The sequence below is a fragment of the Leucopleurus acutus genome (genome assembly GCF_964270905.1).
Source record: "Leucopleurus acutus genome assembly, chromosome: 9".
In the NCBI taxonomy this organism is placed as follows: Eukaryota; Metazoa; Chordata; class Mammalia; order Artiodactyla; family Delphinidae; genus Leucopleurus; species Leucopleurus acutus.
Genome location: NC_139144.1, coordinates 18,188,374 through 18,202,652, shown reverse-complemented (window position 1 = coordinate 18,202,652; position 14,279 = coordinate 18,188,374). Strand labels below are relative to the sequence as shown.

Genomic DNA, 14,279 nt, shown 5'->3' with positions numbered 1-14,279 from the left:
TGAATCAGCTTGAAGGGACTCCTACTAGTCAAAGTTAAGACAAATTCAGCGTTTAGAAAAAAGGGAGGTGGGGAAAGATTACAGAAACACAATTTATGAAAAACTATGAGGGCACAATGATAATAAAAAGAAAAAAAGAAAAAAAATGCCAAAAATTCATCTCACCGTTGAGGCAGGTTTTAAAGCAACTCTTGAAGTTGGAGGCGTGGGAAGATGCAGAGTTTGCATCTCCCCACAACTAGCGCACCTGCCGGACACTGGTGGGGGAATCCAACACCCAAGGAGATGGGAAGAACCCCCAAGCGAACAAGGAGGATGTGGAGGGACTGAGGCGGGAAGAGAAGTGGAGGCCAGGCCAGGCACCCTCAGGGGTGCCTGAGAGGGGGGAGGGGTTCCCACGCCTGGAGGGACCCTCGGGGCCTTGGATCAGGGTGGAGCAAGCCCAGCGTTTCTCCTGCCCAAATGGCTGGGGAAGTCTGCCCTCAGAGGTCCTACGCCCTCAGTGGTCCCCTCCGGGCCGGGTTGGTCCTGGGGGCACAGGAGGGAGGCCGGGAAAGAACAGGAGAGGCAGGCAGGACGGGCCCTCCAGGACCAGAGGAGAGGGAAAGGAGCAGAGGGTGTTTGCCCCATCCACTCAAGCTCAGGAAGCCTGCTGGGCTCCCAGGTGGGTCCTTCGCCCTCTGAGACCACAGGCGGGAGGCACACCTAAGCCCCTTCTGTTCTGTTGAGCTTAAGCTCCCATGTCCCCCCACCCTGGGCCTTTTCCAGCCCTGTGGGTCTTAAACATAGGTCTCACACACCGCCCAAACCTCGCCCTTGCTTAGGCCCCGCCCTCCACAGCCAAGGCCTTTTCCACCTTTTCACCTCCTCTTTTCTTTCATCTATAGTTTTATTTTTATATTTTTTCTAACATAGCTGTTAGTTTCCTAGTCTCATATTATTGTTTACTTTGTTATTGTTCACCCCTTTTTTTTTTTTGCCACCCCGCACGGCTTGCGGGATCTTGGCTTATGAGCCGGGGGTCAGGGTGAAGCTCTTGTGGTGGGAGCTCTGAGTCCGAACCACTGCACTAAGAACCTCAGACCCCAGGGAATATTCATCGGCGTGAGGTCTCCAAGAGGTCCTCATCTCAGCACCAAGACACAGCTCTACCTTACAGCCTATAAACTCCAGTGCTGCAAGTCTCAGGCCAAACAACCAGTAAGACAGGAACACAATCCCACTTGTACAAAAAATGAAAAGAAAAAAAACGAGACGGCAAAAAACTATGTTACAGATGAAGAAGGTAAAAACCTACAAGACCAAATAAATGAAGAGGAAATAGGCAATCTACCTGAAAAAGAATTCAGATAATGATAGTAAAGATGATCCAGAATCTCAGAATGGAGGCACAGACTGAGAAAATACAAGAAATGTTTAAGAAAGATCTAGCAGAACTAAAGAACAAACAAACAGAGATGAACAGCACAATAATTGAAATGAAAAATACACTAGAAGAAATCAATAACGGAGGCAGAAAAATGAATAAGTGAGCTGGAAGACAAAATGGTGGAAATAACTGTCAAGGAGCAGAATAAAGAAAAAAGAATGAAAAGAACTGAAGACAATCTCAGAGACCTCTGGGACAACACTAAATGCACCAACATTCGAATTATAGGGGTCCCAGAAGAACAACAGAAAAAGAAAGGGTCTGACACAATATTTGAAGAGATTATACCGGAAAACTTCCCTAACATGGGAAAGGAAATAGTCCAGGAAGCACAGAGGGTCCCATACAGGATAAACTCTAGGAGAAACACACCAAGACACATATTAATCAAACTAACAAAAATCAAATTCAAAGGAAAAATATTAAAAGCATCAAAGGAAAAACAAAAAACAACATACAAAGGAATCCCCATAAGGTTATCAGCTGATTTTTCACCAGAAACTCTGCAGGCCAGAAGAGTGTCAGGATATATTTAAAGTGATGAAGAAGAAAAACCTATAACCAAGATTATTCTACCCAGCAAGGATCTCATTCAGATTCGACGGGGAAATCAAAAGCTTTTCAGACAAGCAAAAGCTAAGAGAATTCAGAAGTCCACCAAACCAGCTTTACGACAAATGCTAAAGAAACTTATCTAGTCAGGATACACAAGAGAAGAAAAAGACCCACAAAAACAAACCCAAAACAATTAAGAAAATGGTAATAGGAACATATATATCAATAATAACTTTGAATGTACACTGATTAAATTCCCCAACCAAAAGACACAGAGTGGCTAAATGGATAAAAAAAACAAGACCCATATATATACTGTCTTGTACAAGAGACCCACTTCAGACCTAGGGACACACACAGACTGAAAGTGAAGGGATGGAAAAAGACATTCCACATAAATGTAAATCAAAAGAAAGCTGGAGTAGCGATACTTGTACCAGGTAAAACAGACTTTAAAATAAAGACTGTTACAAGAAATAAGGAAGGACACTACATAATGATCAAGAGATCAATCCAAGAAGATATAACAATTATAAATGTTCATTCACCCAACAGGGGAGCACCTCAATACATAAGGTAAATGATAACAACCATGAAAGGGAAAACTGACAGCAACACAATAATAGTAGGGGACTTTAACATCCCACTAACACCAATGGACAGATCATCCAAACAGAAAATAAGGAAAGAGAGCTTTAAATGACACAATAGACCAGACAGATTTAATTGATATTTATAGAACATTCCACCCAGAAGTGGCAGAATACACTTTTTTCTCAAGTGCACACAGAACATTCTCCAGGATAGATTACATCTTAGGTCACAAATCAAGCCTTGGAAAATTTAAGAAAACTGAAATCATATCAAGCATCTTTTCTGACCACAATGCTATGAGACTGGAAATCAATTACAGGAAAAAAACCTGTAAAAAACACAAATACATGGAGGCTAAACACTGCGATACTAAATAACTAAGAGATCACTTAAGAAATCAAAGAAGACATAAAAAAATACATAGAAACAAATGATAATGAAAACACAACAACCCAAAACCTATGGGACGCAGCAAAACAGTTCTAAGAGGGAAGGTTATAGCAATGCAATCTCACCTTAAGAAACAAGAAAAATCTCAAATAAACAATCTAACCCTACACCTAAAGCAAGTAGAGAAAGAAGAACAAAGAAAACCCAAAGTCAGTAGAACGAAAGAAATCATAAAGATCAGAGCAGAAATAAATGAAATAGAAATGAAGAAAACAATAGCAAAGATCAATAAAATGAAGAGCTGGTTCTTTGAGAAGATAAACAAAATTGATAACCCCTTAGCCAGACTCATCAAGAAAAAGGGAGAGGATGCAAATGAATAGAATTAGACATGAAAAAGGAGAAATCACAACTGACACCACAGAAATACAAAGGATTATAAGAGACTACTACAAACAACTATATGCCAATAAAATGGACAACCACAAAGAAATGGATAAATTCTTGGAAAGGTACAATTTTCCAAGACTGAATCAGGAAGAATTAGAAAATATTAACAGACCTGTCACAAGTAATGAAACTGAAACTGTAATTAAAAATTTTCCAACAGGGACTTCCCTGGTAGCGCAGTGGTTAAGAATCCGCCTGCCAATGCAGGGGACACAGGCCTGGCCCGGGAAGATCCCGCATGCTGCGGAGCAACTAAGCCCATGCGCCACAAATACTGAAGCCTGCTCGCCTAGAGCCCATGAGCCACAACTACTAAAGCCCGTGCCTAGAGCCTGTGCTCCACAACAAGAGAAGCCACTGCAACGAGGAGCCTGCACATTGCAAGAAAGAGTAGCCCCCGCTCACTGCAACCAGAGAAAGCCCGAGCACAGCAACGAAGACCCAACACAGCCAAAAATAAATAAATAAATAGATTAATTAATTAAAAAAGAAATCTTCCAACAAACAAAAGTCCGGGACTACATGGCTTCACAGGTGAATTCTATAAAACATTTAGAGAAGAGCTAACACCCATACTTCTCAAACTCTTCCAAAACATTGCACAGGGAGGAATACTCGCAAATTCATCCTACAAAGCCACCAACACCCTAATACCAAAACCAGACAAAGATACTACACAAAAAAGAAAATTATAGCCCAATATCACTTATGAACATAGATGCAAAAATCCTCAACAAAATACTAGCAAACAGAATCCAACAACATATTAAAAGGATAACACCTCATGATCAAGTGGATTTATCCCAGGGATACAAGGGTTCTTCAATATACACAAATCAATCAACGTGATACACCATATTAACAAATTAAGGAATAAAAACCATATGATCATCTCAATAGATGCAGAAAAAGCTTTTGACAAAATTCAACATCCATTTATGATAAAAACTCCCCAGAAAATGGGCACAGAGGGAACCTACCTGAACATAATAAAGGCCATATATAGCAAACCCACAGCAAAATCACACTCAATGGTGAAAAACTGAAACCATTTCCACTAAGATCAGGAATGAGACAAGAGTGTCCTCTCTCACCACTCTTATTCAACATAGTTTTGGAAGCCCTAGCCATGGAAATCAGAGAAGACAAAGAAATAAAAGGAATACAAACTGGAAAAGAAGTAAAACTGTCACTGTTTGCAGATGACATGATACTATACCATAGAAAATCCTAAAGATGCCATCAGAAAACTACTAGAACTAAGCAATGAATTTGGTAAGGTTGCAGGATAATGCACAGAAATCTATGGCATTCCTATACACTAACAATGAAAAATCAGAAAGAGAAGTTAAGGAAACAATCCCATTTACCATTGCAACCAAAAGAATAAAATACCTAGGAATAAACCTACCTAAGGAGACAAAAGACTTGTACTCAGAAAAGTATAAAACACTGATGAAAGAAATTAAAGATGACATAAACAGATGGAGAACTATACCATGTTCTTGGATTGGAAGAATCAACATTGCGAAAATGACTATACTACCCAAAGCAATATACAGATTCAATGCAATCCCTATCAAACTTCCAACGGCATTCTTCACATAATTAGAACAAAAAATTTTACAATTCGTATGGAAACACAAAAGACCCCGATTAACCAATCTTGAGAAAGAAAAACAGAGCTGGAAGAATCAGGCTCCCTGACTTCAAACTATACTACAAAGCTACAGTAATCAAGAGAGTATGGTACTGGCACAAAAAGAGAAATATAGATCAATGGTACAGGATAGAAAGCACAGAGATAAACCCATGCACCTATGGTCACCTAATTTACGACAAAGGAGGCAAGAACATATGATGGAGAAAAGACAGCCTCTTCAATACGTGGTGCTGGGAAAACTGAACAGCTACATGTAAAAGAAGGAAATTAGAACACTCCCTAACACCATACACAAAAATAAACTCCAAACGGATTAAAGACGTAAGACCAGATGCTATAAAACCCTTAGAGGAGGGGCTTCCCTGGTGGCGCAGTGGTTGAGAATCTGCCTGCCGAGGCAGGGGATGCGGGTTCAAGCCCTGGTCTGGGAAGATCCCACATGCCGTGGAGCAACTGGGCCCATGAGCCACAACTACTGAGCCTGCGTGTCTGGAGCTTGTGCTCCACAACAAAAGAGGCCGCGATAGTGAGGCCCACGCACCGCGATGAAGAGTGGCCCCTGCTCGCCACAGCTGGAGAAAGCCCTCGCACAAAAACGAAGACCCTTACACAGCCAAAAATAAATAAATAAAATTTAAAAAACAAAACAAACAAACAAAAAAACCTTAGAGGAAAACACAGGAAGAACACTCTTTGACATAAACCACAGCAAGATCTTTTTTTGACTCACCTCCTAGAGTAATGGAAATAAAAACAAAAGTAAACAGATGGGACCTAATTAAACTTCAAAGCTTTTCCACAGCAAAGGAAACCATAAACAAGACAAAAAGAGAACCCTGAGAATGGAACAATATATTTGCAAATGAAACAACAGACAAGCGATTAATCTCCAAAATATACAAACAGCTCATGCAGCTCAATATCAAAAAAACAAACAATTAAATTAAAAAATGGGTGGAATGGGCTTCCCTGGTGGCGCAGTGGTTGAGAGTCCGCCTGCCGATGCAGGGGACACGGGTTCGTACCCCGGTCCGGGAGGATCCCACATGCTGCGGAGCGGCCGGGCCCGTGAGCCATGGCCGCTGAGCCTGCGCGTCCGGAGCCTGTGCTCCGCAACCAGAGAGGCCACAACAGTGGGAGGTCCACGTACTGAAAAAAAAAAAAAAAAAAAAAAAAAGGTGGAGGACCTAAATAGACATTTCACCAAAGAAGACATACAGGTGGCCAAGAGGCACATGAAAAGATGCTCGACATCACTAATTATTAGAGAAATGCAAATCAAAACTACAATGAGGTATCACGTCGCACCAGTCAGAATAGCCATTATCAAAAAATCTAGAAACAATAAATGCTGGAAAGGGTGTGGTGCAAAGGGAACTCTCCTGCACTGCTGGTGGGAATGTAAATTGATACAACCACTATGGAGAACAGTATGGAGGTTCCTTAAAAAACTAAAAACAGAACTATCATATAACCCAGCAATCCCACTACTGGGCACATACCCAGAGAAAACCATAATTCAGAAAGAGTCATGTACCACAATGTTCACTGCAGCTGTATTTACAATAGCCAGGACATGGAACCAATCTAAATGTCCATCGACAGATGAATGGATAAAGAAGATGTGGCACATATATACAATGGAATGTTACTCCATAGAAAGAAACGAAATTGAGGTATTTGTAGAGAGGTGGATGGACCTAGAGTTTGTTATACAGAGTGAAGTAAGTCAGAAAGAGAAAAATCAGGTATGTCAACACATATATATATATATATATGGAATCTTAAAAAAAAAAAAAGGTACTGATGAACCTAGTGGCAGGGCAAGAATAAAGACACAGACATAGAGAATGGACATGAGGACACGGGGAGGGGAGGGAGAAGCTGGGGTGAAGTGAGAGTAGCATCGACATATATACACTACCAAATGTAAAAGAGATAGCTAGTGGGAAGAGGCAGCATAGCACAAGAAGATCAGCTCAGTGCTCTGTGATGACCTAGAGGGGTGGGATAGGGAGGGTGGCAGTGAGGCTCAAGACGGAGGGGATATGGGGATATATGTATGCATATGGCCGATCCACTTTGTTGTACAACAGAAACTAACACAGTATTGTGAAGCAATTATATTCCAATAAAGATTTAAAAAAAAAAGCAACTCTTTACTTTGAAAACTGGTGACTAAGTAGAAAGAAATTAAGCATTTCTTTTGCTTTTCCTGCAACACTGATCTTTGAGAGTAATCAAATAGCTTTAGTTGGTGAAGTAAGCTCTAGTTTTACAGGAGAATGTCAATTATAATGCAGAAGGAATGAGAGAATTAGAAATTTATCATTCTGCAACCCTAATGAAATGACTAGTTCTAGAAACAATTAGGTTAATGGTTGATGGTTAATGGTTCTAGCCTAACTGTCCAATGCAAAGATCAGACTAATGAAAATATCTCCCTAATCCAGTGGTCAACCTTAGCATTACTAACTGCTGTTCAACCAATTATATGTGTTCTGACACAATGCAATATGAGGTGCATGTCATCTACAATGTGTCCTAACAAGAAAATGCTTAACTCAATCAGGTCTTTATATTTAAATTCCAATGTGCAGGAAATAAAAAGGAAAGAGGAATACATCAACTATACCAACGAGGAGGAAGCCAGGTAAATCCAGAAGGTGAGCCATTCTATAGGAAAACACATATCACATTTCTCCTTGGTACTGAAGGGTCCCTAGATTTGGGATCAGTTATATAAAATAAGACTTCTCAAAGTTCCTATTAGCAAAACCAGTCATAACAGACTAAACTGAAAACTACCCAGAAATCCAACAACACTACAATGAAGAAATAAGCTGTGATACATTCACACCATGGAAGACAAAAGCAACAAGAATAAATTATCTACAACTACCCACAACAATGTGAAAGGTTCCTACCAGCATGTTGAGTAAAAGAAGCCAATCATAAGAGTTTACATAATGTACAAAAACAGGTAAAACTGATTTGTGATTATTCTGGGGGAGATTGTGACTGAAAGGGGGCCCAAGGGAGGCTTCTGAAGTGCTGACAAATTCTGTTCTTCATCTGGGTGCTGGTTACGTGGATATATGTGAAAACTCACTGAACTCGACACTTAAAACTGCATGTGTATTACACTTCAATAAAACGTTTTTTAAAAGTTCTTTAAAGTATGCAATTCTGGGCTTCCCTGGTGGCGCAGTGGTTGAGAGTCCGCCTGTCGATGCAGGGGATGCGGGTTCGTGCCCCGGTCCGGGAGGATCCCACATGCCGCGGAGTGGCTGGGCCCGTAAGCCATGGCCGCTGAGCCTGCGCGTCCGGAGCCTGTGCTCCGCAATGGGAGAGGCCACAGCAGTGAGAGGCCCGCATACGGCAGAAAAAAAAAAAGTATGCAATTCCATCTTAGAGTTCTACTTTCAGTGTATCACCAACATGTTAAATAACCTAAAAGCACATCTATATTTGGAAATTTTATCTTTTAAGTAAGAGATTACATATATATGAAAGATAATCCCAAATTCTATGAACATGAAATTCTAAAGTTTAGCTATTATAATGTATGTATTATACAATATAAAACTACAGAGGATAAATAATTTAAAAACATAACTTTTCAGCAAGATGGTTATCAAAACGTTGAATAAATACGAACTAAGTTAACTTATAATTTTCTGGGTGGCAGGTTAAAAGTAAGCACTAACGGATCTCTAACGAAACGTTAACACTGTCTATTCATTATATGATATTTCCAAATTGTTCATTATGTATTACAAATAACCTTGTAAAGGTGTAAAGAGACTCAGCCGCATCATTCACATTTTATATTATTTCTCTGAAAATGGTCTATTTAAATGGGTCTAAATTATCTCCACTGTTTTATACTTGAAAACACTGAGGCAAAGAAAACCTAATTGTTTTAGTAATAGGATCACAAGTTCAATTATCGATAAGATCATGAAAATTTTTAGACTTTCAAGTACAGAAAGATCATGAAATAAAAATTAGCAATGGTTTTACTTATGAATTACGACTCCTGTCTCCAGAGTAGTTACACAGCATAAATACCTACACTGCATTTAAGAAAACCGTGGCAGCTAATAGGCAATTCAACTAATATACTGAGATTTATCCTCTATTTTCAAATGTTTAATCTTAAAGTATAGGTATGAGTACTAAGCATAACATATCACAGAATTAAAGGGAGCATCTAGCATAATGCATATCATAGGGCAATTACTAAATATATAACACATCACATGTATGATAAAACCACAAAAATATTTAAATATAAAAATGAAATGCGTTGCCTTCTCCATTTTAGAAGGTTTATTAGTATTTTTATTCCAAGATAAAACCAGATTACAGGTAATCAGAATTACCTTGACAGCCACTCCTTTTCCTTCAGGAAATTCCAGAAGATGGAACGTCAGTTCTTCAACTCTATTAATGCAGAGCCTTGGGTCAGTTGTTCTTCTTAACGCTTGAACTAACGCCCGGGTTCTGTTATCAATACTCACTCTGGCAATAATCTACAAAGACATGTTAAAATATGTATGATTTGAGTATGCAACTGCTCCAGTGATTCTAACAGATGATTAAAGTTTCTTAGGTCCCATTAGGAAACGAAACTTAGAAATCTGACAAAAATTAAAACTTAAAACCACACTGAATAACGACTTGCCTTTTCTCGCTGAAGAGATAACCGCCTTTTCTCCTCTGCATTTTTGTCTTTGCTGATGGCCTGCTCAGCTTTCATTGCCTCTTCCTGCTCTTCTAACTGACTCTTTGAATCATACTTTAGTTTGGGGACAAGTCCACCAATATAACCGCCTACCAAAGCTTGTACACCTTCAGTGGGACGAGAAAGAAAGTTAGCAATACTTTGTTTAGTAGAAATGGGAAGAACCTCAGGCGTCCCACTGGGACTTGCAGCATCGTCCTCAGAATATAAAGAAGCTTCTGAGCCCAGCTTCTTATCAGTCAGGACGCCAGGATCTGGAGAACTGGGTTTCTCGTCGTCTTCAGTCTTTTTAAGCTCAAGTTCTGATTTGTCCTGGAAATGTTTATTTTCCTTTTGTTCAGACATTTTTTCCTCACGCTTGAAGTATGAATTAATATGACTTGATAAAAGGTAGAATGACTCTCCAAATTTCGTGGTTAGAATATTCGTGTAATGAAAAAGGCTTTGCTTACCTGTATCTTCTTTCTCCATAACGTGACTTTCCTTTGCTGCAAAAGAATCCTTTTCTGCTAATTTGTTGCTGTATTTTTTCAGAAATGTGATGGTTTGTTTAATGTTTTTCTGTTTTAACCAGCCACTATCTGACAATTTTCTTAATATTCGAGAACTTGGCTTAAGTTGAGCTAAACGAGAGATCATTTCATTCTGCTTGCCAAAAACAGCCTTCGAAACAGCGTTCAAAGTATTTTTAATACGGGACATACGAAGGCTCGCTTTTGTAAGTCCCTTGGGAGCAGAAGTGCTAAGTTTCAAAATTCCAAAATGTAAACCATGGTTGCTTGGAGAGTAACAGTGCTTACTGCAAGAATGAGCTTCACTTTTGGTCCATTTACATCTTATTTTGCTTGTATGAAAACCTCTCTGCAGACTGCTGTGGCTTATCCTCCAGTAATGTTTAGGCGAGCACAAGAAAGGCAGTTGCTTGCTCCTCTGCTTCCCACAAAGACTTCTCGTATTACTAAGGAGGTAAATATAATATAGACCTACAGTCAAATTAACAGACATAACTTAAAAATCATTTATTTTCTATACGTTATGACTTTCACTTCATTCCTGAATGCTTCATTTAAGAAATGCCATAATTCATGGTCTTACCTGAAATGCAAGAAAAAAAAATTAGGATTCAAGGTAAATTACTACTTGAACTAAACTCAGCAACTTGTCTCAAAAGAAGACAGGATGATAATATTTTCATTATGGCAAAATAGATTTCACTTTAAGCAAACAGAAAATCAGTCATCTTTTATTACGGAAGTCAGTGAAAAAATAGTGAGTAGTAGGATGTTTCATGAAAACTAATTTAGAGAAGCTACCCAATAGATAAGGTTTCCTACAGCACAAAACTGAACATGCAATTGTGAAATAAAATTCATATTTATGGCAAGACAAGAAAACTTTAAACAGAAAAATTCTTCTCTGCCCTTTGGCCTCCCCTCTCCCCACGCTGTGCATGGTGCATCTGTATCACGACTTGACCAGAACTCCCCATCAGCAGGAATACCTGCTCAATCATAAACAGCAACATTCTCCTAGCATCATGAAGACAGAGCATTCCTTCTTGATCCACCACGATGGCACTTAAATCTGGATTACGTAAACTGTCAATATACATCATTTAACATACAGCCTTCTGTCTCAAAAAACTTCAACTGTGTCTTGACTTCTAACTGGCAGAACAGTTCTCAGAGCTTTCTGAGATGCTCTTCCCAGGTTATAATCCTCAAATTTGGCTCAAATAAAATTTTCCAATTCTTTCTTAGATCTACTGATTACTTTTTCGTTGACACAATTTAGATATTATGCTGCTTTTCTTCCTTCCTATGCTATTTAAAGTGTTGACAGTTTATGTGACACTAGACTGTAAGTTCTTCTAAGACAAGAGTCAAGTCTTACACTCCTACTCACTGCAAACCGTTTGTAGAATATTTAATCTGAGACTGAGTCCCCCTAAAACCCAGGTCCTATGCTGAGTTTATGATTAACCTCTCTATCCAAAATGTTATTTTCCTTTCCAACAGCTGTTCCACTCAAGACTGAGGCATATCAAAGAAAAGCGGGGCTGAAACTGAGCAGGACCCTCCCAGGCACAAAAGCCTTTGTGTCCCCAGGTTCTTGTTTGTAGGAAAAAGGCTTTCAGCCTCCTAGACCTTCCCTGAGTTCCAAAGGGCAGATTCAAACAGTTACTAATTAAGGGAATGAGGTGATGCAGAAAGAAACAACAGTGCAGAGATGGGGCAGGGTCCTGGTTCCTCCTGGGGGGATGTACAGAACAATCTGGTACATATCTGAGTTCTTCTACAGGAACTCAGGCCCCCACCCAGGTGGAGGATGGTAACTTCAGGCTGAGCACACGCACTAGGACCCCAGACTGGTTGGAACCAGAAGACTGATGGTTGAGATTCCTGGAACACCACCCTGTTACCTCAACCAATCAGAGGAGGGGCACACACCCTGCAGACCTCCCCACAAATTTTGCCTATAAAAGCTATTTCCCGAAACCCATCAGAGCTCAGGTCTTCTGAGCAGGAGTCACCCGTTCTCCTTGCATGACCCCTGCAATAAACCTTTCTCCCACTCCAAACGGGGACATTTCAGTTTGTCTGGCCTCACTGTATGTTGGGCACGCGTTCAACGACAACTCTACACCGGACATAGTGCTAGATGCTAAGACCACAAGCAAGATACCAAGAAACTTTCAGACTAGAGCTCGAGATAGCCTTGTAAGGAAGATTTTGCTGTCTAGTACAAAGTGCTTATTTAATCAAAGAAGTCAGACTAGAATAAGCTGTGTGCCACTTCTAACAGACAAGGGGCTCATAACCACAACATAAATGCTGTTTAAAACAGATTATTTTGTTCTTTCAGTTGGTAAAATATAAATGATTGATAATATCCGGTACTGATAATACCTGGGGAAATGGGACACAGAGGGCTACCTGACAGTATCTAATGAAATATCTGACAGTATCTAATGAAATTTTAAATGCTATCTATCAAAATTTTAAAGGCACATATTCTTTGATTAGCAATTCCACTATTAAGAATCTATCCTACAGAAATAACTGCATAGGAGTAAAGGTATATACACACATTCCCTGCCACACTGCTTGAAATAACAAAACACTGAAAAACAACTCTAAGTTTCTTCTAGCAAGGGATGGTTAAATAAATTATGGTACATACATACAATAAACTGAGTTACAATGTACTGTTACACAGCAGTTAAGGAGAATAGATGATCTGCCTATATATCCTTCATATCACAGTACAGTGCGAAAGGCAAGCTGCGATATCATATATACGATACACACGAGGATACAAAGACGTAAACACGAAGATATTATGTAATAGAAGAAAACAAAAACCTATATATGCAGTTTAAATCTGTGGCTACACACACAGATTCTGAAAGGGTAAGTACCTGTTTATTAATTCCTGTGAACTGAGAGGTGGAATCAAAAGAGAATGAGAAGGGCTTTTACTTTTGGACAGACTCAATTACTTACAAAGAGCAGGTATCACTTTTGTACTTAAAAAAAAAAAGCAAACACTTTAATGCACTTTAACAGATGGTGCTATGTGAATGGAAGACACAAGGTAAGAGTAGGTACCCAGGTAAGTCTGAAAAAAGAAGCTGAAAACTGAGCAAAAAAGGAATTCATTACATTGTAAAAGATAAGAGGGGAAGGAGAGAATTCTAGATAATGGGAAAAACAAACACAAGGAAACACAAAAAAAGCATTTAAGAAAATATACACAATATAAGCAAAAATTGCAAATTGTTGTTTTCATTCCAGGACCTGGAGAGAATGATGAGCGAGAGGTATACGGGGATACTGCAAAGACAGGGTGGACCAGGTTACGAAGGGTCTGATAATCTTGCCAAGGAGATTAAAGATCGAACTGTCAATGAAGTATGATAAGCAAAGGAATGACATTAGATCTGCTTCCAGCAGATCGCTGACAGATGGAGTAACGGAACAAGACAGAAACCAAGAACCCATCGTGACTCTTCAGAAGGTGACAGTCCAAACTAAAATCTGTCTAAATAGCAATGTAAGCATATTATTTTAAAACACCCAATTTTATAGAGGGAAGGAGAGAAAAGAAGCATACTATCTGCTTTCCTGGCTCTTCTGAACCCCTCAGGACTTGCAGTCAACGTAATAAGCCGAATTAATAAGCCTCACAATCCCCAAGACAGAAACAACATGATAATATACAACTAAAGTACTCGTGGATAAAAAGCCATACTCAAAACCAATAAGGGACTCCTACAACTCAACAACAAAAAAATCAAATAACTCAATTAAAAAGTGGGTAGAAGATTTGAACAGACATTTCTCCAAAGATGACATACAAACAGTGAACAAGCATATGTAAAGATGAATAACATCACTGATCATCAGAGAAACACAATCAAAGCCAAATGAGGCATCGCCCCACAC

The 14,279-nt window shown here is 39.4% G+C and overlaps 1 protein-coding gene across 5 annotated transcripts in view; it reads right to left on the bottom strand.

The window, feature by feature from the left end:
• Positions 1-14,279, bottom strand: part of PNPLA8 (patatin like domain 8, phospholipase A2) — a 134,468-nt gene that overhangs the window by 43,726 nt on the left and 76,463 nt on the right. For 2 of the 5 annotated variants that reach the window (XM_082846900.1, XM_082846898.1), the window contains exons 2-3: positions 9,772-10,926; positions 9,470-9,619 (exon numbers count right to left, since the gene is read on the bottom strand). In XM_082846900.1, the coding sequence (XP_082703026.1) occupies positions 9,470-9,619; positions 9,772-10,836 (1,215 nt within the window). In that variant the 5' untranslated portion in view covers positions 10,837-10,926. Of the gene's footprint in view, positions 1-9,469; positions 9,620-9,771; positions 13,498-14,279 lie in introns of those variants that run through there. The other 3 variants (XM_082846901.1, XM_082846902.1, XM_082846899.1) reach the window with 3 other exon arrangements.